Raw genomic sequence first — 26,557 nt, 5'->3', positions numbered from 1 at the left:
AGGTGAGCTGTGATTTCTGATGGATTCACGTGTAAGTGTCTTTGGTTTGGGCTGAGCCTCCAACCCAGCTCTCTGTGGCACCCATAGCACAATCATGCCGGGACGCTCCTGCTGAGTCCCGAGTCCCCTGCCCCCCTCCCCCGGCCCCCAATCTGTCTGAGGGCAGAAAATGTCCTCCGGCCATGAAGCTCCATGAACTGTTTGACAGCCAAAAGCCCAGGTAGGAAGGGGCATCTGAGCCCGGAAGGAGGGGAGGGGAGAGGGGAGAGGAGGATGGTAGCCCCCCCTGTTCCACCCCAGCTGTTCAAACATCCAAGCCCCTTCCCTCTTCCTTCCAAAGTCCCTGGTCAGCACTCAGCCCCGGATCGCAGCCGCCTGGGTCCCCGCAGTAAACACCTCGCAGAGGTTTCCTCCAGCGGACAGGAGGCTTCTCTCTAACCCTCACGGGCCGGAAGGCCACCGGCTCTAGGGGAGCCACCAGGGCTGGGCGGGGCAGGGAACAGAGTGGATGACCCTGCTGAGCTCAGAGGCAAGCACAGGAAGGAGCGTGGGAGGAGGTGAGAGGCCACGTGCCGGCCGCAGCCCACACCGACCCCTGTCACTCTCTCCATGCTCCCATCTCCAGCCCTCGTCCATGCTGACCCCTCCTATCTCTCCTCGGTTCTGCCCCCTGCAAGTTCCCCCATAAAGTGCTTCCAGATGGAAAGCGTCTCTCCCCGCCTCTCTGGCCCCATGGCACCTTGTCTCCTGCGGCCCCACTCAGGTTCTGCCTTATGGATGTTTGGATGAGGGCCACACCTGTCTTCCTGCAACTCTCGAGGCCCAGATGTGAGCCGAGTCCTGCCGTGTGGTCCCCAGAGGGTACCCGCCTCAGTGGCTTGGGGAAGAGCAAGTAGAACCCACGTTGACTAATTTAGTATTGTGCTTGCTCGTACTGGGCTTACCCCTTAATCCTGACACAAACACAGCGACTCCAGGGTTTGCTGTCCACCTTTCCCGGACGGGGCACCCACCGCAAACACCGCCGTGCTTATGATTTACATTTTCTAATAGTCCTGGGACACGGAAACGTCATGGATCTTTCTATGTTGATCTTATATGCTCACGTCTCTTGTTAATCCTAAATCAGTTGACCTTTGAACAACACGGGTTTGAGCCGCGCGGGTCCACTTAGGCACGGATTGTTTTCTTTCCCATCAGTACAGTGCAGGACTGTAAGCGTATTTTCTCTTCCTTACGATTTTCTCAATAATCTGTCCTCCAGCTTACTTTATTGTAGAAATACAGTGTTTAATGCACATCCCAGACAAAATACACATGCGAATTGACCGTTTGTGGTCTCAGGAAGGCTTCCAGTCAACAGTAAGCTGTAAGTAGTTCAGTTTGGGGGGGGGGGGGAGGGAGTCAAAAATTATATGCAGATTTTTGACCGCAGGGGCGGCCGGGACTCAGAGCCCCTGTGTGGTACAAAACCCAACTGCACCGTGGCTGCGAATACTTTGGGGCTGTCCATGAAACAGCCACATCATTTGCAAATACTTATTTTTCTTTCCTTCCAATGTTTATATCCTTTCATCTCGAAACATTTTTTCCTTTACCTTCTTTTCTGTCTTGCTGGGCTCGCTGGGACCTCCAATGTAGCAGTAACTAAAAGTGAGAAGAGCAAGTGTGTTTGTCTTCTGCCCGATTTTAAAGCAAATGTTTCCAATCATACTTTTTTTTTGTTCTGAAGTTCATTTGTTTATTTTGAGAGACACAGAGACAGCACGAGCAGGAGCGAGGCAGAGAGAGAGAGAGAGAGAGAGGGAGAGAGAGCATCCCAAGCAGGCTCCACGCTGCCAGCACAGAGCCCGGTGGGGGGCTCAAACTCATGAACCACAAGGTCATGACCTGAGCCGAGAAACCGAGAGTCGGACGCTTAACCGACGGAGACACCCAGGCGCCCCCTTCAATCATTCTTCTTATTGGTGATAGGGTTTGTGATAGGCCAAAGAAAAATTTCTTCTCTTCCTACTGTTCTGAGAGTTCTTTCACAAACGGACATTGAAAGTTATCGAGTTCTGTCTCTGTATCTGTGGAGCTTGTCGTGTAATGTGCTACATTGCATTAATCTTGTTTCCGAAGTCAAACCAACTTTGTATTCCTGGGATACGCTGAACATGACCTGATGTGTTGACATTTTTGTTCCTTAGAAGATTCGGTTTGCTAGCACTTTATCCGGAGTTTGGCCTCTATGTTCATGAGTGAGGTACTTTCCTTTGTCATTGTGCTGTATCCGGCTTGCGTTTCCAGGTTTTCCTCCTCTCACAAAAATGAGCTGGGGATTATCTTCATTTTTCCAACCCCTGGAATATTTTGTGTAAGACTGGAATTATCTGAAACTTGACTGTTTGGTGGAACTTGCCTGTAACTGAGCCTGGTATTTTCCACGGTGGAGAATCTGAAACTTTGGGTTTGATTTCCTTTGTGGTTCTAGGACTATTCAAATTAGGGGTCGAGGCGCCTGGGTGGCTCAGTCATTAAGCGTCCGACTTTGACTCAGGCCATGATCTCGTGGTTTGTGAGTTCGAGCCCCTCGTGGGGCTCTGTGCCGACAGCTCAGGGCCTGGAGCCTGCTTCAGATTCTGTGTCTCCCTCTCTGTTCCTCCCCTGCTCATGCTCTGTCTCTCTCTCTCTCTCAAGAATAAATAAACATTAAGAAAAAAAATTAGGGATCCCATGTGAACTTTAGAGGACACCACTTTACATCATATTTCTTCTGGTGTCAAATTTTAAGTTTTATTTTTCTAAGCATTCATGTATTTGGAGAAAGTTGATAGTATCTTCTGATTATTTTAGCGGCTTAATTGATATATAATGGACATAAATTAACTTTACATATACAACACACACAATTTGATGAGTTTTGAGATACATATACATCTGTGAAACCATCACTGCTTTCATGACAGTGAACATATCTCTCATTTTCCAGAAGTTTCCTCATACCTTTTGATAATTGCTTCCTGCCCCTCCCCAACCTTCCCTCCAGGTAACGAATGACCTGCTTTATGTCCCTATACGTTCGTTTGCATTTTCTAGAATTTTATGAAATGGGATCGCACAATATACACCTTTTTACTCAGCGTAATTATTTGGAGGTTCATCTAATTTGCTATCATATCAATATTTATTCTTTCTTATTGCTGAGTAACAGTCCAGTGCATGAACATACCAGAATTTGTTTCTCTTTTCAGTTCTCAGTGGACATTTAGGTTGTTACTAGTTTGGGCTACTATAAACAAAGCAGCCATGAACATTGATGTATACATTTTTGAATGACACATACGCCTTTACTTCTGGTAAATAGAAGTAGGCTGGGTGGGTCGTAGAGCTGGTATGTAGGTAACTTTTTATGTAAACTGTCACACTGTTTTCCGGAGTGGTTGGCCCATTCTACATTCCCGCCAGGAGCGTATGAGAGTTCTAACCTATTCTCCCCAACACTTCGTATGGTCAGTCTTTTACATTTTACAGGTGTAAAATGGTATCCCTTGTGGTTAACATTTCCCTGTTTGGCTAATGACATTGGGCATCTTTTCATTTGCTACTTGACGTCTGTATTGTATATTTCCCTTGGGGAAGTATCTGTTCAAATGTTTTGCCCATTTCTAATTTTTACTTGTAGAGTTTTAAGAATTCTCTATGTAGTCTAGATAGACGTCCTTTCTCAGATATGTGATTAGCCAACATTTTCTTCCTGTTGGTGAATTATCTTTTCATTCTCTTAACAATGCCTTCTAAAGAGCAAAAGTTCTTTAATTTAAAAAAATTTTTTAAGTTTATTTATTTATTTTGAGAGAGAGAGAGCACAAGCGAGCAGGGGAGGGGCAAAGAGAGAGGGGGAGAGAGAGAGAATCTCAAGCAGGCCCTGTGCCCAGCATAGAGCCCAGCGTGGGGCTCAAACTCATGAACTGTGAGATCATGACCTGAGCCAAAACCAAGAGTCAGGTGCTTAACCAACTGAGTCACCCAGGTGCCCCAAAAGTTCTTAATTTTGATGAAGTCCAGTTTTCCAGTTTTTTCTTTAATAACCCAAGGCCACACATATCTTCTGTTGTTTTTTTTCCAGAAATGGTAAAATTCTATATATTTTACATTTAAGTCTGTTATCCATTTTGAGCAAGTTTTTATATACAGTGTGGGGTTTGGATCAAAGTTAGTTTTTAAAATATGGACATTCAGGGGCACCTGGGTGGCGCAGTCGGTTAAGCGTCCGACTTCAGCCAGGTCACGATCTCGCGATCCGTGAGTTCGAGCCCTGCGTCAGGCTCTGGGCTGATGGCTCGGAGCCTGGAGCCTGTTTCCGATTCTGTGTCTCCCTCTCTCTCTGCCCCTCCCCCGTTCATGCTCTGTCTCTCTCTGTCCCAAAAATAAATAAACGTTGAAAAAAATAAAATAAAATAAAATATGGACATTCAATTGTTCCAGCCCCATGTGTTGACAAGACTTCTGTTAGGACTTTGTTAAATAAACATTTAAGTGGAGCACAGGGTGCCAGATGATGAGCCAAGATTCAACAACAAACCACAGAAGAAATTTGGGGCGCCTGGGTGGCTCAGTCGGTTAAATGTCCAACTTCGGCTCAGGTCATGATCTCGCAGTCTGTGAGTTCAAGCCCCACGTCGGGCTCTGTGCTGACAGCTCAGAGCCTGGAGCCTGTTTCAGATTCTGTGTCTCCCTCTCTCTCTCTGACCCTCCCCCGTTCATGCTGAGTCTCTCTCTGTCTCAAAAATAAATAAATGTTAAAAAAAAAAAAGTTTAAAAAAAGAAATAGAGACAATTTATTATTCACAGGTCCTGGAGGAAGTACCTGGCATGCCCCAAGGGGAGGTCCAAGCAGGGTGTAGACGGAGCGAGAAAGGCAAAACCTGGGGCACTTGCCTTTCTTGAAGCGGGTGGAGTGCATTGGAGGCATTGGAGGCTAAGATAGAATGGTCAATTCAAATCAAAAGAGTGGGGTGTTGTTGAACTCCATGGGGGTCTTAGTTCATCTGGGGGCATGCAAGGGAAAGGCCCTGGGAGGCAAGAGAGACCAACCATACTGACCATCACAAGGACAGTGGCAAAAGTCATATCAGGATTTGCATGCGACTCTGTGGGCTGTCATCTAGAGCACATACTTGCCCTAGGGGGCTAATGTCAGTTCAAGGTCTCTGCAGGCCAAACGACATCGACGATGAGGCAGCAATACCATGGAGTAGGGCAGTTAAACTCTCAGCAACTCTCCCTTCTCCACTGAATTGCCTTGTACCTTTGTCCAAAATCAACAAACCATTTATATGTGGGTCTAGTTCAAGACCATTTGTTCCCTTGATCCATTTGTTCATTCTGATGCTAACACCACACTGTTTTGATCACCATAGCTTTATACTAAGACTTGAGGCCACGTGGTATAATTCCCCCAACTTTGTTCTTTTTCAAAGTTGTTTTCAGTTATTCTAGCTTGTTTGTATGTCCAAGTGAATGTTAGAATCAGCTTGATAATTTCTACAAAGACAGCTTGCCAGGATTTTGATTGGGATTCAGTTGAATCTACAGATCAATACGGGGAGGACTGACATCTCAATAATATGGAGCCTTCCAATCCATAAAAAGAGTATATCTCTCCATTTATTTAGATCCTCTTTACCATCTCTAAGCAATATTTTATAGTTTTCAGTATACAGGTTTTTCACATCTTTTCTCAGATTGATCCCTAAGTATTTCATATCTTTTGATATGATTGTAAATGGCATTTTGTTTCAATTGCCTATTGTGACTAGAATCTAAAACTAGAATTGGTTTTTGTATATTAATCTTATATCCTGCCACTTTTCTTAATTCATTTAATTATAGCAGTGTTTTTGTAAATTCCAGAGGATTTGTTGCATAGATCATAATGCCATCTGCAAACTAAAGACAGCTTTACTTCTTTATTTCTAATGATGATGTCTGTTTTTTTTTTTCTTGCCTGAATGCACCAGCCAGAACCTCCAGTAGCATGTTGAATTGAAATGGTGAGAGCAAACATCTTTGACTTGTTCCTGATCTTGGAGGAAAAATATTCAGTTTTATGATCATTAACTATGATGTTAGTTGTAGAGGTTTGTTTTTTTGTTTTGTTTTGTTTTGTTTTGTTTCTTTTGAGAGAGTGAAACAGAGCATGAGTGGGGGAGGGGCAGAGAGTGAGGGAGACACAGAATCTGAAGCAGGTTCCAGGCTCTGAGCTGTCAGCACAGACCCTGATGTGGGGCTTGAACCCACAAGGTATGCGATCATGACCTGAGCTGAAGTCAGAAGCTTAACTGACTCAGCCGCCCAGACACCCCAGTTGTACAAGGTTTTTTTTTTATAGCTACCATTTATCATGTTGAGGAAGTTCTATTCTATTCTATTCTATTCTATTCTATTCTATTTCTGAGAGTTTTTATAAAGAATGGATATCGGATTTGACAAATCCTTTTATTGCTTCTATTCAGATGATCACATGACTTTTCTTTTTTGTTTGTCAATATGGTGAATTATTTTGATTGATTTTTGAATGTTCAATCTTACATTCCTATAATAAAATCCCACTTGACCATGATGCATAATCAGTCTAATGGTTCTAATTAAAAAATCCGATTGGGGCGCCTGGGTGGCTCAGTTGGTTAAGCCTCCGACTTCGGCTCAGATCATGATCTCACAGTTTGTGGGTTTGAGCCCCGCGTTGGGTTCTGTCTGACAACTCCGAGCCTGGAGCCTGCTTTGGATTCTGTGTCTCCCTGTCTCTCTGCCCTTCCCCCACTCGTGCTCTGTCTCTCCCTGTCTCAGAAATAAACATTAAAAAAAAATTGGAACCCTCACATATTGCTAATGGGAAGCTACAACGTTGCAGCCACTTTGGGAAAATCTGTCAGTTCCTCATATAACCCAACAATTCCAGTCCTAGAAAACATATATCCACACAAAACAAAAAATAAAGTATGTGCACACAAAAGCTTGCGCATGAATGTTCACAGCAACATTACTCATAATAGCCAAAAAGTGGAAACAACCCAAATGTACTTTGGCTGATGAATGGACAGACAAGATGTATATCCATCCAGTGGGATATTATTTGGCAATAAACAGGAATGGAGTACTGAACATGCTACCACATGGGCAAACCTAGAAGAGATAATGCTGAGTGAGATAAACCAGTCACAAAACACCACATACTATGTGATTCCATTGAAGTGAAGTGTCCAGAATAGGGAGATTGACAGAAAAAAATTAGAAAGTAATGAGAGTGCATGCGCACAAGTGGGGGAGAGGCAGAGAGAGGCGGGGACAGAGGATCTGAAGAGGGCTCTGGGCTGACAGCATCGAGCCCAGTGGGGGGCTCAAACTCATGAACCTGACATATCATGACCTGAGCCAAAGTTGGATGCTCAACCAACAGAGCCACCCAGGTGCCCCAGAACTATACACTTTAAACTGGTGAATTGTCGAGTATGTGAACAATATTTCAATAAAAGTGCAATTGTTAATTTTTTTTTAACGTTTATTTATTTTTGAGAGAGACAGAGACAGAGCATGAGTAGGGGAGGGGCAGAGAGAGCTGTCAGCACAGAGCCCAATGTGAGACTCAAATTCACGAACTGTGAGATCATGACCTGAGCCAAAGTCAGATGCTTAACTGACTGAGCCACCGAGGTGCCCCAAAGAGCAATTTTTAAAAAGAAACAAATGTGCAAGCAAATGTAAGCTCTGAGATTAAGACAATTAGTTTAGAGCTGTCATTTAATTTTGAATTTAGTCTGAAAACCTTGCCTTTTAACCAGAACATTCAGTTCATGCATATTGATTGTGATTACTGATATAATTGGGTTTATCCCACCATCGTATTATGCTATTTGTACAGCTTTTCTGTTTGTTTCTTTTATTTTATTTCTTTCCTCCTTCCTTCCTTCCTTCCTTCCTTTCCTTCCTCCCCCCATCTCTGTCTCTCTCTCTCTTTCTTTCTTTCCCTCACTTAAATGGTTTGAATGGATTTGACCCTCACTGAAAAACATATCTTTTTAAGTTTATTTATTTATTTTGAGGGGGGAGGAGCAGAGAGAGAGAAAGAGAGAGGAAGAGAGAGAATCCCAAGTAGGCTCCCCATTCATCACGGAGCCCAACTCGGGGCTTGATCTCCCAACCGTGAGATCATGGCCTCAGCTGAAATCAAGAGGCAGACGCTCAGCTGACTGAGTTACCCAGGCACCCCTGAAAAACATACTAATGGGAAAAAAACAAATAATAGGAACAAAAAGTACTGTTCCTGCCTATACCCCAATATCCCGCCCTCAATGGTCTATCTGGTTTGTGGCAAGCTGTGCCTTCTTTATGAAACTCTGCCTATAGGTACAGCTGTGGTGTGATCTACTTAAATGGCCACGGGTAAGATGTTCAGATTTCCATGCGTACCGGGTTCCATTTCCCTCTCTACTAGTTACACAGTTTTCTTAACTTTTTTGGTTGTTACCCTTAATATTCCCACGTTCTTCCTCAGGATGACAAAACTCCGTAAGTTCTACCTTGTCACGTTGGACTCTCCCAAATTAGACATCATTAGCTCTATGTTATGCAGTCATTGTGTTTTGAATGTAACCCCATATTTACCCCCATCTTTGTTCACCATTCTTTTATGCGTCTCAGGACTTTCAACTCAGATATTTTCCTTTCTGGTTAGAGTATATGAAAAGAACCTGCTTCATTGAGCTGTGATTTGTATGCCATAGAATCCATCCATTGAAAGTGTATATTTCAATGTTTTTAGTACCTTCCCAGAATCGTGCAACCGTCACCCCAACCAGCTTTTGAGCATTTTTATCACCTGGGTAAGAAACCTCGTAACCATTAGCAGTCAATCCACATCTCCCCCCAAATCCTCCAGCCATAGGCAGCCGCTAATCTCTATTCTGGGTCTGGAGATGAGCCCATTCTGAACATTTCACACAAACGGAATATGCGAAATGTTGTATGTGGGTTTTTTGGGTGACTGGCTTCTTCCCCTTAGCATAATGTTTTCAGGGGGCATTGTATTATAGCACATATTAGTACTTCATTGTTTTTTATTGCCAAATAATGTTCCATTGTGTGAATAGACTACACTTTATTTATCCATTTATTAGCCAAAGGACATTTGGTTTGTTTCCAGTTTTAGCTCTTACGGATAATGCCGCTATAAACATGTATGTATAATTCTTGTACGGATGTGTGTTTTCATTTCTCTTGGGTATGTAACTAGGAGTGGGATTGCTGGGTTTTATGGTAACTCCACATATAATATTTTGAGAAACTGCCAAACTGTTTTCCAAAGTGACTACACTGTTTTACATTCTCCTCGGCAATGAATGAGGGTTCTAATTTCCACGGTTCTCGCCAATATTCGACACTTTCTTTCTTCTTTTTAAAAACGTTATTATAGCCGTCTCAGTGTGTGTGAAGTGGTATTCATTGTCGTTTTGATTTGCATCTCCTCGATGGTTAATTATGTTGAGCATGTACTTATGTTTTCATGTACTCATTGGCCACTTGTATATATTTTTTGGAGACATGTCTACTTTAAGCCTTGTTTTGCAACCGGGTTGTGTCTTTATATATTTTGGACACGAGTTCTTTGTTTCGTGTATGATTTGCAAATATATTGTTCCATTCTGTATTTGTCTTTTCACTCTCTTGATGGTGTCTTTTCAAGCCCAAAAGTTAAAAAAAATTTTTTTAAATGTTTATTTATGTAGGAGAGAGAGAGTGAGGGAGACAGAGAATCCCGAGCAGAGCTGACAGCATGGAGCCTGACTCAGCGTTCAAACTCACGAATTGTGAGATCACAACCTGGGCAGAGATCAAAAGTCAGACGTTTAACTGAGTGAGCCACCCAGGTGCCCCCAAAAGTTTTAAATTTTAATGAAATCTAATTTATCTATTTTTCCTTGTTGCTCGTGCTACTGCTATTGTATCAGAGAAAGTTCTGCCTAACTCTAAGTCACTAAGATTTATACCAATGTTTTCTTCTAAGAGTTTTACAGTTTTCGTTTTTACGTGTAGCTTCGTGATCTATTTTAAGTTCATTTTCACGTAGGGTATAAGGAAGTGGTCCACCTTCCTTCTTTTGCATGTGGATATCCAGTTGTCCAACACCATTTGTTGAAAAGACTATTCTTTCTCCATTAAGTTGTCTAGGTGCTATTTTCCATGAATGTACTGGTCTGTTTCTGGAATTGTCGACTCTTCCATTGGTCTCTATGTCTATCCTTATACCAATACCACACTGTCTTGATTGCTATAGCTTTATAGTAAGTTTGTCATTGGGATCGTGAGCTCCCCAACTTTGTTCTTTTTCAAATTTGTTTTGGCTACTATAGTCCCTTAAATTTCTATATAAATTTTAGGATCAGTTTGTCAATTTTTATAAAACAGCCAGCTGTGCTTTTGATAAAGGTTGCATTGAATTTGTAAACCAAGTTGGAGCGTATCGCCATGTTAACAATGCTAGGGTTTCTTGGGGCGCCTGGGTGGCTCAGTCGGTTAAGCGGCCGACTTCGGCTCAGGTCACGATCTCGCAGTCCGTGAGTTCGAGCCCCGCGTCGGGCTCTGTGCTGACAGCTCAGAGCCTGGAGCCTGCTTCGGATTCTGTGTCTCCCTTTCTCTCTGACCCTCCCCCATTCATGCTCTGTCTCTCTCTGTCTCAAAAATAAATAAACATTAAAAAAAAAAAAACAATGATAGGGCTTCTAATCCATGGACCATAGAAACCTTCCCATTTATTTCCATCTTCCTTACTTTATCTCGACATATATTGTTGTTTTTCAGAGTCCAACTTTTGCCTTTCTTTTGTTAAGTGTGTTCCTAAGTATTTTTTTTATGCTATTGCAAAGGGAATTATTTTCTACATCCATTTTTAGGTTATTCATTGCTAATATATAGACATACAATGAATTCTTGTACATAGATCTTGCATCCTGCAACCTTGCGGAATTTGTCTATTAGTTCGAACAGTTTTTGAGCTGATTCTTCAGGGATTTTTACATTCAAGAATATGTCATCTACAAATAAAGATGGTTTTCCTTCTTCCTTTCCAATCTAGGTGCCTTGAATTTCTTTTTCTTGCCTAATTGCTCTGGCGAGAGCCTCCAGGATAATGTTAAGTAGAAGCGATGAGAGCAGATATTCTCTTCTTGTTCTTGATTTTAGGAGGGTCTCTGGAAGTCTGTTGGTAAATGCTCTCTGTTTTATTACATCTTTGTCCTTGAAAAGTAGATTTGCTAGATGGAGAAGTCTAGGTAAACAGCTATTTTATTTCAGCAATAGAAATTTCAAATATGCTAGAAATACCATTCTGCTATCTCCTGGATTGAATTGTTGTTGTTGAGAAGTCAGCCCCATCTGTTTAAATGCCGTTCCATTAGAAGTGATTTTTTGTCTCTCTGCCTGCTTTCACATTATCTCCGTCTTTCTCTGTCTTTTAACTCTGCTGATTTATTTTAATGTGTATAGCTGTGGATTTCTTTTAACTTTTAGTGCTTATTTGGTGCTTAGGAATTATTGGGTTTTCTGGGTGAAAGGTTTGTTGTCTTTCTACAGTTCTTGAAAACTTTTTTTTATGATCTCTCCAAGTGCTGCCTCTTCTGTACACTCTCTTTCTGTCTAATATTCTAATTACACATGTTAGATCTTCGTACTCAACCCTCCATGCCTTGTTCCTTCCTTCTCCTTTATATTCTTCAACTCTTTTCGCCTTTGAGCTGCACTCAGGATGATCTCTATTTTATATTTTACTAATTCTGCCTTCAGCTTTACATAATCTATTTGACCCATCCCTTAAATTCTGCAATCTCAAGGATTACAGAGGATTTTTCATTTCTAGAAGTTGCGTTTGATTTCTTTCCAAATGTATTTACATATGTGTGGGCTCTTGCTGCTTGTTCATTTTTTTTTCAGTTTATTTATTTACTTTGAGAGAGAGAGAGAGAGGGAAAGAGAGAGGGAGAGAGAGAATGTGAGCAGGAGAGGGACAGAGAAAGATGGAGAGAAAATCCCAACCATGAGATCATGACCTGAGCCGAAATCAAGAGTCAGATGCTTAACTGATTAAACCACCCAGGCGCCCTACTTGTTCATATGTTTAAGTGAGCCGAGGAACTTCATCTTCAGCTTTTAATTTGCTTCCATGGTGACTTTTTGCAGTGATCATGCATGTTTGTAATAAGAACACCAATAAAAACTTGCGCTCCTTGTGAAAAACCGAGGTCGCGTTGGGCAGAAGGCGGGTACGCGGGGGAGAGTTTTTGCATTGTTTCCCAAAATTACTCACCTCATACCTTCACTACTGGTATTTTACTTTCGGTGGCTGTGGCGTTGTGCGTAGTTGTGTTCCTTGCTCTGGGACACGACCCTGATGGACATGACCTCATGTAAGCCTCCCATTCGCTCTCTGCTCTGAGGTAGGTCTAATTATCATCCTTGTTTAGAGATGAGGCCCAAAGAGATTTATCTCGTCCAGGGCCACCCAGCTGGAGGAGACTGAGTGCACGCTTGGATCCGTCCGGCTTGGTCTCCGGGACCGAGATCGTTGCAGCAAGACAGAACAGCCTCCAGCTGGGGGCAGACAAGGCAGTCTGAGTGCGCTGAGCCTGGGGCTGGGGACCTTCGGGTGTCTGTCCCAGGGGATGGCCCCCTCCCCCACCCAGGATGTGTCATATTCTCAGGGGCAGCCAAGGGTGAAGGGTGAGGGGGGGCCGGGGATGGGGTGGGCCCAAGAGGGTGACGTCACCCCTGTTCTCAGTAATGCTTTAGCAGAGCCCAAAGCTCCCACCTTGGGAAGGAGAGGAAGGAGGAGGGGCAGCACGGGAGCCGGGAGCGAGGAAGCTGCCAAGTTCCTGATTAGGAACGGGCACCGTGCCAGGAGCACCCGGCATCAGGCCTCCTGAACGGGGAGAGGAGAGACATTCTCAGAGTCCTGGGAGGGGACCCTGGAAAGCGGGGTCCACAGCAGCTGAGTGCAGAGCGGTCATCGGATGGTCTGTGTGCCCGATGGGCAAGGCTGGTGTCCAGCCTTCCCCCGCTGGAGGCCCGGCTGTCTGATGGCCTGTTTATTTCCTCACTGGTTGATGGACTGTCTGATTTACGTGACTGACACTGGGAGATGCCAATGGGGATGCACCAAATCTCTGTCCACTTCTACGAGAACTCGGGCTACCCTCTCACCGGTACCTGACGTCACCCCTTCTCAACACCCTGGGTCAGGCAGAAGGAAGGGGAGAATTAACCTGTCCAGGTGGTCAGGTGCTGGAGGGATGCAGCTAAATCGGACAAGGCCTGCCCTCAAAGAGCTCCCATTCTAGGAGGGGAGACAGATTCACGCTCACAGTGACTGAAACCAGAGCCTTGCCTGATCTGGACTCACGGGCTGGAAGTGGAGAGCAACTGTTTTCTGGTGTCCCGATGTCCCTTTATGATTCATTCTTGGGAGGAAGTTCTTCCTCTGTTCCTGGATGGAAACTTCTGGCAGTGCCACAAGGTTTCTGACCTCTGTTAGGTGACAAAAAGCTCTTAGGTCCCTTTAGGTTGCAAACACAGGGTCCGGTGAACAATGAAAAGCATCTGGGCCCAGGTAATACAGCCGTGAGCTTAGGTTAGAGTTTACACATCTACCCGTGCTCCCCTCCACAGGCAGTGAGCCCTGAAGGGGGTTTGGCCTTCCTGCCCCCACTGCGTGCGTCCTCGCTCCTCCGCCCCTCTTCCTCGTCCCGCTCTTTGCCATGTCAGAGGCTGCTTGGCGAGGGAGAGAGAGAAGGAGAGGCGGAGGGAAGGAAAGGTTTACTTCGCTCGTCCTGTTGTGAGCTGGCTCTGCTCACGGGGCCTTGAAGAGGGTGGGGCTGCCTCGAGGGTCTTCGGGCCCCTTCCCGACCGAGAACATTCACCTGTGCCTCCCAGACATGGACCATGTACCTCCTTCACCGGGCTGCTCCCCAGTCTTCTCTGGCTTTCTAGGTCCATACACGCTCTCTGTGTTTTGTTCCCCAAATTTGCTAGACCACATAACCTTGATGATGAGGAGGAGGAGGAGGAAGAGGAGGACGAGGCATGTTCTGTGTCTTGTGAAACACACTGGCAGACCAGGCCCGTGTTTGGTCCTCAGAAAACACATGTGTCCTGTACTCTGACGAGCTGTGGGCATCCTGGCCCATCCCGCCTCAGACACGTCTCCTCTCGTTCAGCCCGGGCCCCGGTGCCTAGAGGAGCATCTCACACCCCAGCACACGCTGTGCCCCTGCCCTCTGTCCCCCATGGCCTGGTGGACGTTGCCCATTTCCATGAAACCCTTGGCTGTCAAGGCTCTCCGTCTCCTGCAGGTGCCTCCTTCCCATCTCCCCAGACAGCTAAACCCTAAAGATACGAGCAGGTCCTGTCCTGCCTGGAGCTCTCAGAAGGCTGTCGGTGGGTCCTAGAGACCCGGATCCCTGGATCACGGTGCTGACGTCTGTGTGGACACCCTAGAACTCCTCCGCATTCACTGAGCGCATCCTGCAACGAATTCTAGCCTTAATGCCTGCTATGCGGCTCTAGATGGGCCATGACAGAAACGGGGAATGTCAACCACGAACCCCCTCGCCCCCAGCCCTCCCAGAACCAGGGAACCTCCTCCAGGTGAGGCCAGTTGGCCTAGTCACAGGCCTGAGGATTTTCCTGACAGGGATTCCTTTAGAAAGTGCTGCCCTGACCCCATTCCCTCCCAAACAGGACAGACAGGACATCACATTCCTATGCTCCCCTGGGACATCCCCATTCACGGAGCCCTGGACTTGGCCCGCAGGGGGTTACTGCCACCTCCCTCTGTCTTCTGGACGTGGTCATTGTGGTAAAGGAGCTGGACGCCCCTGGCCCCCGTGTCTTCATTCCCAGTCCTCAAGGTTGGCCCCAGCGCTGCCTCCTTCAGGAAGCCCACCAGGTTTGTCTCCTTTGCCCATTCTCTCAGGAGGACACCCTGGCCCCAAGCCTCTGGGCCGTGTTAATGGTGTATCTGCCCCTCCCTCTTCTGTGGATCTCTCTGAGCTTTGTTCTAAGCCAGCATTTCTCAAAATGCCTGCGTCTGTGAGTCAGAGGTGCTTGTTAAAAACACAGGTTCCCAGAGCCCCTCACAATCAAGGAATGAGAATCTCCAAGGGTGGGGCCCAGGAATTTAGATTTCCAACAAAAGGCTTAAGTGGTTGTTAGGCAGATAGGGGGCACTCACCGTTGCCTGAGTTCTTTCATTTTTTTTAATGTTTATTTATTTTTGAGAGAGAGAGAGAGATAGAGCATGAGCGGGGGAGGAACAGAGAGGGAGACACAGAATCCGAAGCAGGCTCCAGGCCCTGAGCTATCAGCACAGAGCCCGACGCGGGCCTCGAACCCACAAAACCGCGAGATCATGACCTGAAGTCGGGCGCTCAACCAACTGAGCCACCCAGGCGCCCCAGTAAATGTGTCTTAAGTGTCCTTTATGTGCTCAAGCTGGGGCAGGGTGAGGAACGAGCCGGAAGCTCTCTCTGCCCCGAGGAACCCAGAGTCTGGGGAGAAGACGGTGGGGAGCCAGGAGAACAGAGGCCGGAGGAGCGGGGCTCCTGTGTGAGCAGGTTAGCACAGCAGAGGAGCGCAGGGCATGAAGGGAGTTTGGGGCTGGCAACGTGCTTCACATCAGGCAAGCAGGTGTGGAAGCAGGACCCGACCCGCAGCCGGTGTCCTGGCAGGACGTCGAGGCATTTGTAAAGGCTCCCTCCCCCGAGAAGGGAGGCCAGCAGCCATGAGGCCGAGCCCCGGGGGCTGGGAGTCAGGGCGGCTGAGTTCAAACACCCTCTGGCCATCCACTCACCAGCTGCGTGACCCTGGGCAAGCTACTTAACTGCTCTGAGCCCCCTCGGTTTTCTCATCCGCAAAATGGGGACGAAGCTGAGAACTCTTAGGCCTTAGCGTTGTTGGGGGGAACAGCTGAGATAACGTGTGCAAAGCGGGAGCGCTCACTCAACCCGGGCTACTTAGTGTCTGTGTGGTAAGTGGCTCTCAGCATTCTCTGATTTGACGAGGAGATGGAGGTCCAGAGAGGTAGACTTGTCTCAGGTGACCTGTCGAAGGTTTCTCAGCCGATGGGGGCCCCCAGCGCAGTGGTCTTTCCAGCACCCAAGTCGCCCCAGGGGAGGGCAGTCAGGTGCGGTTGTGGGATAAGATTCCTCCATTGCCTAGAAGACCGTCCAGCCTCCTAGCCTCTCACCTCTGTACCTCTCCTGCTCCCACACACACACACATCTGCTGAAGTTCCTGGGCCACAAGAAGACTCTTTGTAGCTGGATTCCGATCAACCGGGACACCTGGGTGGGGACAGCCTGGAGGAGGCAGCCTCTGTAGGAGCTGGGCTCTGAGAAACTTGGGAGGCCGACGGCTAAGTCCCTACCCCAGGGATCACCCTGGAAGGCAGAGACGGCTCAGGCTGTCCCTGAATACCCCATTTGTAAACAGGTCAGCCGGGAGGGGAAGGGCACCGTGCCCAGCGCCCGGGGCCGGCAGGTGGCTGTGGTCCAGCAGCAAAGCAGAGGGGCGGGGCGGGCGGGTGGCGGGGAAGGCTGCCGGGGACTTGTGGGCCAGACACAAGGGGAGCAGGATGGAGGCTGAGGTTATCTCTCCAGGCCCGGCGACGCCACCTCCTGATGGGCCTGATGCAACGCCCCGCCTCCCGCCCCCGGCAGCTCCCGGGGCCCGGACGTCGTGCAGGGAGCCGGCCAGCTCCGGGAGTCAGGGCACAGTTTCTAATACCCCACTACCCTTTCTCCTCCCAGCCTCCCAGCCGCCTGCCTGCCATACACAGAGCCCAGGGGAAATTCCAAAACCCCTTCTTCAAAAGCCACAGCTATGGCGACAGAAAGAGAAGAGGCTTGGCCTGAATTCGGCCAGACCTGGAATGGGATCCCGTCCTGGCCACTTACCAGTTCGGTGGCCTCTGGGTGGCCGCTTCACTTCTCTGCAACCTCAGTTTTCCCGTCTGTAAAGTGGGGGGTGGCCCTAACTACCGCGGTGCCGTCTGTAAGGACTCTATGTGCTGAGTGAGGGCCTGGCACCCAGCGAGCGTCCGGGAAATGTCACGAAGGAAAGAACATGATGGAAATGGGCTCGTGACAGGCCCTCAATAAATATTTGCTGATTAAATAGGAGGTAGAGTAGCAAAGAGAGACAGACGATCCCAACATCTGTGCTTTTGTCTTTCTTTCTAAAAGCGCGCTGGGATTAGAGGCATCGGCTGGGGGTGAGAGAAGAGCCGGGCGAGACGCGGCATGATTCTTGGGGGACGGAAGGCTGAGAACATTCTAAGTGACGTCAGCCCCTGTGTGCGGAATACATTACTCCCTCTCAGCGCCGCTGGCTTGCCGTGACATTGAGGCTCGTCTGAGAAGGTGATTCAGAGCCGAGTCCGGACTTAGGTTTCAATCCCGCCCCTGCCTCTCACTGTTCAGGTGGGCACGGACGAGGGCCTTCTCCACCCCTCTGTTTTCTTGTCTGTAAAGTGGGGATCCAAGCACCAAGTGTGAGAGCCGATGGGAGGATCCCAGGAGGTGATCTCCATCCAGGGCTGGGAGCTGGGCCTGGTGGTCAGCAAGCCCTCTGCAAATGGTAGCCGTCATCGTTATCCTCTCAGGCCATCACCGTATCAGCCAGCTATTATAATATGGTAATAACTGCCCCCAGATTTAGGGGCGGAAAGCGACCACCGTTTGTTTACCTCCTGACGCTGCCTGTCAAAAACGTAGGTTGGGCTCGGCTGGGTGGTCCTTCGGGCCTCCTCTTGCATCTGTGACTGGCCGTGGGTGGGCTGGGTGGCCCTGCGAGGGCCGGCGGGCCGCCGACTGGGGTAAAGAGGTGACGAGGCCGCCTGCCCTCAGCCCCCGGCAAGCTAACCCGGGCTCCTTCACGTGCGGTGGCAGAGTTTTGAGAAAGGGAGAGAGTGGAAGGGCACGAAACCTCTCGAGGCTTGGGCTCAGAATCGGCCCCCTGGCCGCTCCCCGTCTCCTATTGGCCACAGCAGGATCCCACGCTGCACGGTCACGTTGCCGGGGGGCGTTTGTACAAGAAGGGGGACAGAGTGATCATTTCTGCCCGCCACTGGGGCCAGAACTGGGTCTCTGGATTTTCAGTGCAGTGATCCCACCTCGGCCGCCCTCTCTGCCCTGTGACACCAGCAGCAAGGTCCGTGGCTCTCCCAGATGGCTTCACCGCTCCATTTTTAGCCTCAGAAGCAGGTTACACCTTCAAACTCCTTTACCCTCAGGGGATGGAGACCAGAGTCCAAACAGGGCCCGCCGCACGCATGCCACGCGTGGGGTCGTGGGGACCTAAGGACCCGCATCCCCTCTGTCCTCAGAGGCAGGACGTACCCCCAGCGCACCTGGACACCCCTCCCCACAGGGCAGCCCCCAAGCAAACTCAAACTCTCCCGACGAGGCGGTCGACCATCCCAAGGTCCAGATAGTTTCCCTCGGCTGCCTGGGAAAGGTTTCCCTGCCCACGTGGAACCCCCGGGAGGCCGTGACATTTATATCCACATTTTGATTGGCTCCTGTGCTTCCTCCTGAACTCCGGGCCGGCCAGCCTCCTGGTGGAGTGGCCGTCCCCACGTAACCCCAGACAACGAGGACATCAGGTGACGCCAGCCGGTCCGGGGACAGGCTTCTTCCGTCAGCTTCTGTGCACGTACTGATGGGCAGAGACGGTCCTGATCATCTGTCCCCGACACGGGGCCCATCTTCTGGTTTGTGTTTCTTGCCTGTGCCCCGTCTCTAGACTGCGAGCTCCGTGACACAGGGACTTCGGTCACCTGGCTGCGCCCTGATTCCCTCCCCAGTGCCTGGCATTCAGTGGGTGCCCGACCGTTACTGCACAGATTGTGGGTGAAACGTCAGATTTCATTGAGCTGAGTCTCTTCGAAAAGGGACCACCTCCTCAGCTCCTTTTCTGAAATGGGTTGGTGGTGGGGGGGTCTTTATGCCCATTGGCATCCCCAGCGAAGAAGGCCCTGGACGCTGAGCCACACAGGCTCCAGGGCCCAATCCCAGCATCTCCACTTGTGTGACCAGAGACGCACGGCGGTCACGGGCGGTTTTCTGGTTGCTCGCTGCCAACACTAGGGGAAACCACTTATTTAGACTACAGTGTGAATGACTCCTCCCAGATTCGTGCAGAGGGGCAGCCTGTGGCACACAATGTAGCTTTTGCAAGTCTCGGTTTCCACAACCAACAGGGGGTGGGGGGAGCACTCGTGGCTGCCATGCTGGCTGAGGGGTGGGGGGGTTGGACATCAGCGCTATGTACAAGGTGGCTGCTGAGATTGCCGCTGCTGCTGCCTGGGCGGGAGGCAGGGTCCAGGGAGATGCACCTTCCCCGGGCCTGCTGGCCTCCGGCCCTCTCTCCTCCAGCTGCCCTGCCCGCCCCTTTGCTGCCCAGGGCACGCCTCCCCCTGCAGAGCTCTTCCTCCAGGCTCCACCTCTGGCTGGGGTCCCGTTCACAGCACCCTTCTCACGCCTGCACTCCCTCCCCCCTCAGGTGTGGAGCCGGCCCCTCGGAGGAAGGGCCTCTCTCCTCCCATCCTACCGGACACAGGATACCTCCCGGCCCCAAGGCCCAGCGTCCTCCGTAAAGCAGCACCAAGAGGACTGGCTGCTGGGAGCACAGGGTCGCTGTCACCCTGGCCAGTCCCAAGCTGGGCTCAGCCATGTGCGTGCTGCAGGGGCAGAGGCTACACCTCTTCACTTCTGTCAGCTGCCACCAGCACCCCCCACCCCCCACAGCCCCCTAAGAGGCTGCTGGGGCCTCTCTAGACCCCACCTTCCATCCGTCCCTCCCCTCCAGCCCCTCTGCACTCCAGCCCCCCACTGTTTCTGCCACTCCACACCCCCAGCATCCCGCAGGAAGCCCTTTCCTGCTCCCAGGGGGCCTACTTGAGGCATGTGAGGTGACATAGTGGGCGGGGAGGGACTGGCTTCTGTCCGGACTGCCCTCCCCCAGCCCAAAGCAGGTGCGGGGGGGGGGGGGGGGCTCACAACTCAGAGTTCCTCCTACCTGCTTGCTGCACCTTCCCCAGAAGCAAGGGGACCCCACCCCACGGGGCGGGGACTGGGCACAGATCCCTTCCTGGCCCGGCCCAGCCTCTCGGACCCGTCCACAGCTCCTGCCCTGGAGGCACCCGAGTTCTCCGCTGGCCTGTTCCTGTCCATCCCGCCGGCGGATGGGGGCTCCCACTGAAGCGGAGGACCAGGCAGGGGGAGAGGCTGCATTGGAAACAGCTCGTGGTGTCTGTTGCCTCACGCAACTCCCACGGTTAACACAGGGAGTTTGGAATTATAGCCTCCGTGTCCCAGCAGAGGGAGAGGTTTGCGGCCGTGGCTCCCGAGCGCGGGAGCTGCTTGGTTTGATTTGTTTCCATCGGGAGGGGGCTGCCAGGGGGCCCGATTCCTGTGGCGTGTGGCTGCAGGGGGGAAGGGGGCCGAGTAGGAGTGCTTCCGCACGCTTTCCTGTTTGTCCGCTTGCTGTTCATTATTCTGCTTCCTTCCACAGGATGCCAGAGGCCTTGGAGGGGCCCCCGGGATCCCACAGCAACATTCGGCAGGGACTGTGGTGTCAGCGGGGGTGGCGTGTGACATGTGTCTGGGGGTGGGGGGGGGGTGTCCAGGTGAGTGTGCCAGAGCCCTTGTTTTCACCGGAATGCAGGTGCCATGCGGTCGGGGATTTTCTTCACTGCTGTGTTCTCAAGAGCCTCGAACAGTGCCTGGCCTATAGGTGCCCACTTAAGTATTCATAGAATGAACGAACGAACGAACGAATGGATACGTAAATGGACAACCAATGAACAAAGGAAGCTTAGCCCAAAACCCCCAGAGAGCAGCCAATTTGCCCCGAGGCGGTGCGGCAAGTTGGGTCCCCGTCCCCCTGCCGGGGAAGGATGCGGCGGCAGTCCTTTGGGAGGGGCCCCGCTGACGGGACACTCCAGGGTCATTGGTGACATTAGCCTCCTTCACCATGTCCCTCCTCAGCCTGGGAAACCTGTTCACTTGTAAGGCCCCAGGGAGGGGGCTGGAGAAGGCTCTGCTAGGGAACAGGCAGGTTTGGGGTCTGCCAGGGCCGGTCCGGAACATTCCAGGCTGGCAGACATTTGGCCTTTTCTGCCTGCCCAACACTGGCCACCCACAGCTTAGTCTGAGGACAGGCTCCAGGTTCCCTCACAGATGAGAATGGACCGAGCCCTCAGGGGTGGCGGGGCCTGTGTGTGTGTGTGGGGGGGCTGTGTGTGTGTGTGTGTGTGCCATGGCACACTGCAAAATTGGCATTCTTCTCTCCTGGTTGACAACAATCGCCTCCGGACTGCCTGCCAGTCTGCACGGGACCTTATTCCAGTTCAAGTCTGGCTTCCACGCCCAGGAATGAGAGAAGCCGGACTGTGCTCCCTCCCTCCGGAAGGAACGTCATGAGCCCGGGGGGTGGGGCTGGGGTGTTGGTAAGGAGGGCAGTGGAACCTGGGCCCTCCCCAGGAGGTGGGAGTGAGGGCCCCACAGGCTCGGTGCTCACATTGCCCAGCCCAGGCGTCACAGAAGTTAGGCCAAGCTCTGACAACACATCCCAGCCTGGGGGCGTGTCCAGGAACCTGGGAGGCAGTGGAGGCAGGGGGACATCTTAGAGTCCCATCTGTGCGGTTCCAGTCCTGGCCCTGGCACTTTCTAGAGGCGAGGCCCAGCGACAAGCCTCCGGAGGAAGCAGGCTGGGGGTTCAGCCCACCCTCTTGGTAGCTTCTGACATTGTCTCAGCCTTCTTTATTTTGCAGACACAATTTTGAGCTCACCCCTGCTTTATGTGACCCGGGTCACACAGACGGAGGTTCAGCTAGACCCAAACCCAGGTCCCGGGCCCCCGATGACAAGGAATTTCTGAAGAGCCATCCTGAGAGGCTCCCTGTACCCTCCCTGAGGGTGAGGTTGTGAGGGCCCATTAGGATGACAGGGCCCTGGAGAATAGGCCAGATAGAATCTTCCAGCTTCCCCTGCGCTCTGCCCACCCAAGAGGGCGGCGACCAAGGCCAGAGAGGGCACCTGCAGCCGACACCCCTCAGCTGGTTCCATTTAGGCTGGGGGTCAGCAGACGGCCTGGGAGAGTGCTTACCTCGGACCTCTCTTGTGTCCCCCCCACACCCCACAAAACTCCCAGCCTCAGCCCCAAACACCCAGGCACCGGGGTCACCCACATCTTACTTGGTGCGCTGTTCTTGGCCAGCTGACATCCGCTGCTGCTCTTTGGGCGGACTTGGCTTCCTGGGCCATCCCAGCATCCCATTCTCCCCACTACCCTGGCCTAAAGGGGGTGAGGAGGGGAGACACAAATGGGGGAAGAAACGGGCCCCCAGTTTCTCTGCGTTCTTCTGATTGCTGGCCCCACCCCGGGTATTGTCTCCAGGGGCCTGATGGAACCCTGAGAGATCACGGGGGCAGAGACCTGGTTTGGGACACTTAAGCCCCTTCGTGGCCTCTACTCCCCGGGTCTCATGCCCGGAGTTCCCCACACGGGCATCCCTGAAGGGCAGGAAGTGGCACCATCCGGTGGCCTAGACTCTATGTTGCCCCCTAGGACCCCGTGCTCCTCGCTCCCCACCTCCTGCAGACCCTCACCCCCTGTAGGACCCCCTTGATGCCTACTGCCGCGGACCGGGCCAGAGACCAGAAAGTCTGCTCAGCCGCAATGCTGTGAGACGGGCACCATGGCCGCTAACTCACTCTGGTTCGGGGCTCCCAGGGAACCAGGCACCTTGCTGAGGCCTCTACATCCCTTCACCTGAGCCTCGCACGACCCTGTCTCCATCCCAGCGTTCAGATGAGGAAAGGGGGGTCCCCAGGGGTGAACGGGTTTGCCAGGGGTCGTGTGGCTGCAAAGCACCAGAGCCTCCGCTGGAACACGGGACTGCTCTTCCCACGGCCCAAGCCCCTCCTCTGAGAAGCCCTCCCTGAGACCTGGGGATGTGGGACTGAGTGGGCACCGAGGCACCTCTGAGCTGAATCTGCGTCCCCACCCCACACGGCTCCGAGTCTCCTTATCTAACCCAGAGGCGGGGACTCAGCCTCTCTTCCCCTAGGAGGCCATCATCAGGCCAGAGGTGGCATGTGGGTCCCTCCACGGGCCAGAGCGGGCAGACAGCCAGGGTGGGACAGCTCCCGGATCCACCTCAGCCTGTGGACCGTGCCACCAGAGGGCCAGGGTGTGACTCTGGCTCCCGTCGGCGACAGCAGGATGTTGAAATCATTTGATCACTTGTTCATCATCCTGATCCGTAAACTGGGGAGAATGAGGGATAGGCACCTCATAGGATTATAGTGAGTAAATCCGTTAACCTATGTCAGGGAGGCCAGGACAGAGCACATGCTATTTAAGCACCGATTACTATGTGAAACGGTCACCCAATTGCTTTGCATGCATTCACTGGGTCTTCCCGTCTACTCCTTGGCAGACGCACAGCTTCTGTCCTTGCTGCCAATAACCAGTGTAAGGTCGGGCCCAGTAGGCTCACTTACGCTTTTTGCTCCAGTCACGAAGGGATATCAAAGCCTGTGTGTTTGAGGGTGGTCTTGAATTCTAGATTCCAGCCAGCCACACTCTTCCTAGTAGCTAAGGAAACCTTGGGAAATGAGAGCTTAAAGCTGACAGAGTTTCCCTTTTTGCTTTGACCACCAGGAAGCTCGGAGGCAAAATTAGATATGGCTCAACCAAACGACCAGAGCTCAAAGACGGCAACTGCTTTCATTTTGCATGCCAACTTGATTTATGGACAGTACCGACCAGGGAAGGATTCTGAGGCTGCAAAGAGTAACATTTGCTTTGAGCATGGCCTTGGCATCTGGGCTAAGGCAATGAGAATGGCGATCGACTAGTGATGTCTGCTCTGAGTACAGCCACGGAGAACACGTGAGGTGCACAGCACGAATGTGCCACCACCAGGTGGGGCAACTCAGCAGCACTTATCTCACCCATGCCTCTATTTCCTCATAATTTTGTATTTTCCCTGTTACGTTTTATATTTTATTACCCGTACTTCCCCGTGGAATGAAGCAGGTCATAAATAAGCTGGAATGGCTTCACTCAGAGCCCTCAGACCTCCGTGCACTGTAAGAGCTCCAGGGAGAGCCTCTGCCTGCAGCGGAGAGCGGCCTCCATGGAGGTGCAGGGTTCCTCGGCCCCTGGGGCTGTCCCCGTGCCTTCCGCGGGCTTGAGCCTGTGGAGCAGCTACAGAAAGTCTTTTGCAAGAAATTAATTAGGTTCAGGTCAACAGACACACTGTCCCTAAAGTGTGTGCTCCTACCTCCCGGCTGGAGACAAGGCTGTCTGGCCTGCCCCCCCCCCCCCCCCCGCCCCTTTGGGGAGCATCTGTGGCTACATCTTATCAGGGCCTGGGGATCTAAAGCAACATGAATTAGGAATCACTGGCGGGCTGCTAAAAAATGCAGATTCTTTTCCAACCCAGATCTGCTGCATCAGAACCCCCGGGCCCTGGAATCTGCATTTTCACCAGTGCTCCCGCTGGCATGAAAGGCTCACCAGCCCGGGGCTGGTGGGGTGCCTGGAAGTAGCCAAGGAAGGAACAACTTCGGGCTCCGCCGGGCTCCTTGGCTGGGACAGCAGCGCCACCTGGTGGGCCCGGTGGAAACACCTCCCAGCCACGGCCCTCGGGGCCCCGCTTCAGGGGCCGCCGGCCTCTTCTCCGTCGGTCCTCCCGACCTCAGAAGCAGTATCTCCACGCAGCCAACTGGATTGTTACAAATCCTCTTTAATAGTTAGTTGTCAAACCTCGAACATGTTTCACAGAGCTACGCACAGAGCCTCTCCCCACCCCCTCACAAGGCACAGCCTCACCCACCCATTCCCTAGGGGGCAGACGACAGGCCAGCCTAGCTTCTCCCAGGGGAAAGCATCCTTCCCCCGGTCCCTGGATAGCGCGGGATCCTGGTGAATGCAGGGTCAGCTCTGTGTCATGCCCCAAGGGTTCGCCCTTCGGATTCCCGGGGCTGGGGCCGCCCAGGGAAGGCTTGCTGCTCCTACGGTCAGGCGAAGCCCGCCCTCTCCCACTGCCTTCAATGAAAATGTGAAAACCAAAGACAGAAGCGTTATCGTGGAAAAAAAGTCTACCCACGCAGTGGGCATCCCCTGACAGCCCAGGGTGCCTTATCCACCCCCCACCCCCACCCCGACCCTCAATTTTCAATACACTTCGCCATCCAATATATACAGCTCCCAAGGCAGGTAGAAACCCAGTCCGCCTGTGCGGGGACGCTGCGGGGAGCGTTTTCTCTGGATTGCTAAGAGAACCCTGGCGGTGAGCTGAGGATCCACAGAGCACCCGGGGCTCAAGTCTGGAGGCAAAAAGGTAGGGACAGGGGTCCAGGCCCCAGAAAGCCCCCTGCTTCCAGCCGGCACAGGATGGTGTGGGGGAGGGAGGTGGGAGGTGAGCCTGGAGGAGAGCCAGGGAGACCCCGAGAAGCCATGAGGCTGGGGGACGGGCAGGGAGGTGGGGGCGGCAGCCGCCTCAGTACTTGGGGACCTTGCTGTAGTCTTCGGAATGGATGTGCCGGCACAGGCAGATGGACAGAAGCATTCCCAGGAGCTGTTGGGGGAGAGGGCAAGAGTCAGAGGGGGTCAGAGGGAGGCAGGGCCACCCAGGCCCCCGGAGCGGCACCTCACTGTCCGGGTCGGCGAGGGTCACGGTGTTTGCACAGGATTAAGCAGACCCACAACTAAAGCCTCATGCCCAGCCTGTGATTCCAGCGGCAGAGGGGCCCAGGGAGGGGCAGTGGTCAGGCCAGGCCTGCTGCAGGGCCTCTAGAAGCTGATGGGCCTCAGCCTCCAGGGGGCCTCAGCAGGGCAAGGACAATGGGATATGGCTGGGGGGGGGGGGTAGGGTGGGGGGAAAGGATTCCGACCTCAGTGACAGCCACGCCCACACACACGCCTAGGATGATGCCCATGTTCTCCTGCAGCCACACCTGCACCTTCTTCATGCAGCCCTGCAAGGGGAGAACACAGCCATGTCACCCACGCCCAGCCGCCTCACCCCTCCATGCACAATCACCAGGAGGGCCCGTCTCCAGCGCAGAGGGCCTGCAGAGAGGGGAGTATGCTCCTTGAATGGATAAATTAACGAATATGTAGAGGCAGGTACAAATGACAAGCAAACAGATGAATCAAGGGCAGGAACAGCTAAGGGAAGGAAGGGGGGAAGGAGGGAGGGAGGAGGAAGGAAGGAAGGGAGGAAAGAAGGGAGGGAGGAAGGGAAAGGAAGGGAGGAAGGTTAGGAGGAAAGGAGAAGGAAAGAAGAAGTTTCGGTGGGAGGGAGGGAAGAAGGAAGGAGGGAGGGAGGAAAGAAGGGAGGGAGGAGGAAAGGAGAGAGGGAGGAAGGAAAGAAGGAGGAAAGGAGAGAGGGAGGGAAGGAAGGAAGGAAGGAAGGTAGGTTAGGTGGGAGGGAGGGAAGAAGGAA

General features: G+C 51.6%; 1 protein-coding gene across 2 annotated transcripts in view; it reads right to left on the bottom strand.

Moving 5' to 3' along the window:
• Nucleotides 1-24,833: 24,833 nt before the first annotated feature.
• Nucleotides 24,834-26,557, bottom strand: part of CD82 (CD82 molecule) — a 50,683-nt gene continuing 48,959 nt past the window's right edge. For both annotated transcript variants that reach the window (XM_030331765.1, XM_030331764.1), the window contains 2 exons: nt 26,004-26,087; nt 24,834-25,687 (listed from right to left, as the gene is read on the bottom strand). In XM_030331765.1, coding sequence (XP_030187625.1) covers nt 25,610-25,687; nt 26,004-26,087 — 162 coding nt within the window. In that variant the 3' untranslated portion in view covers nt 24,834-25,609. The remainder of the gene's footprint in view (nt 25,688-26,003; nt 26,088-26,557) is intronic.

This window comes from Lynx canadensis, chromosome D1 (assembly GCF_007474595.2).
Source record: "Lynx canadensis isolate LIC74 chromosome D1, mLynCan4.pri.v2, whole genome shotgun sequence".
NCBI classification, from domain to species: domain Eukaryota; kingdom Metazoa; phylum Chordata; class Mammalia; order Carnivora; family Felidae; genus Lynx; species Lynx canadensis.
The sequence above is the reverse complement of the archived record's forward strand: the minus strand, read 5'-3'. Positions and strand labels throughout refer to the sequence as shown.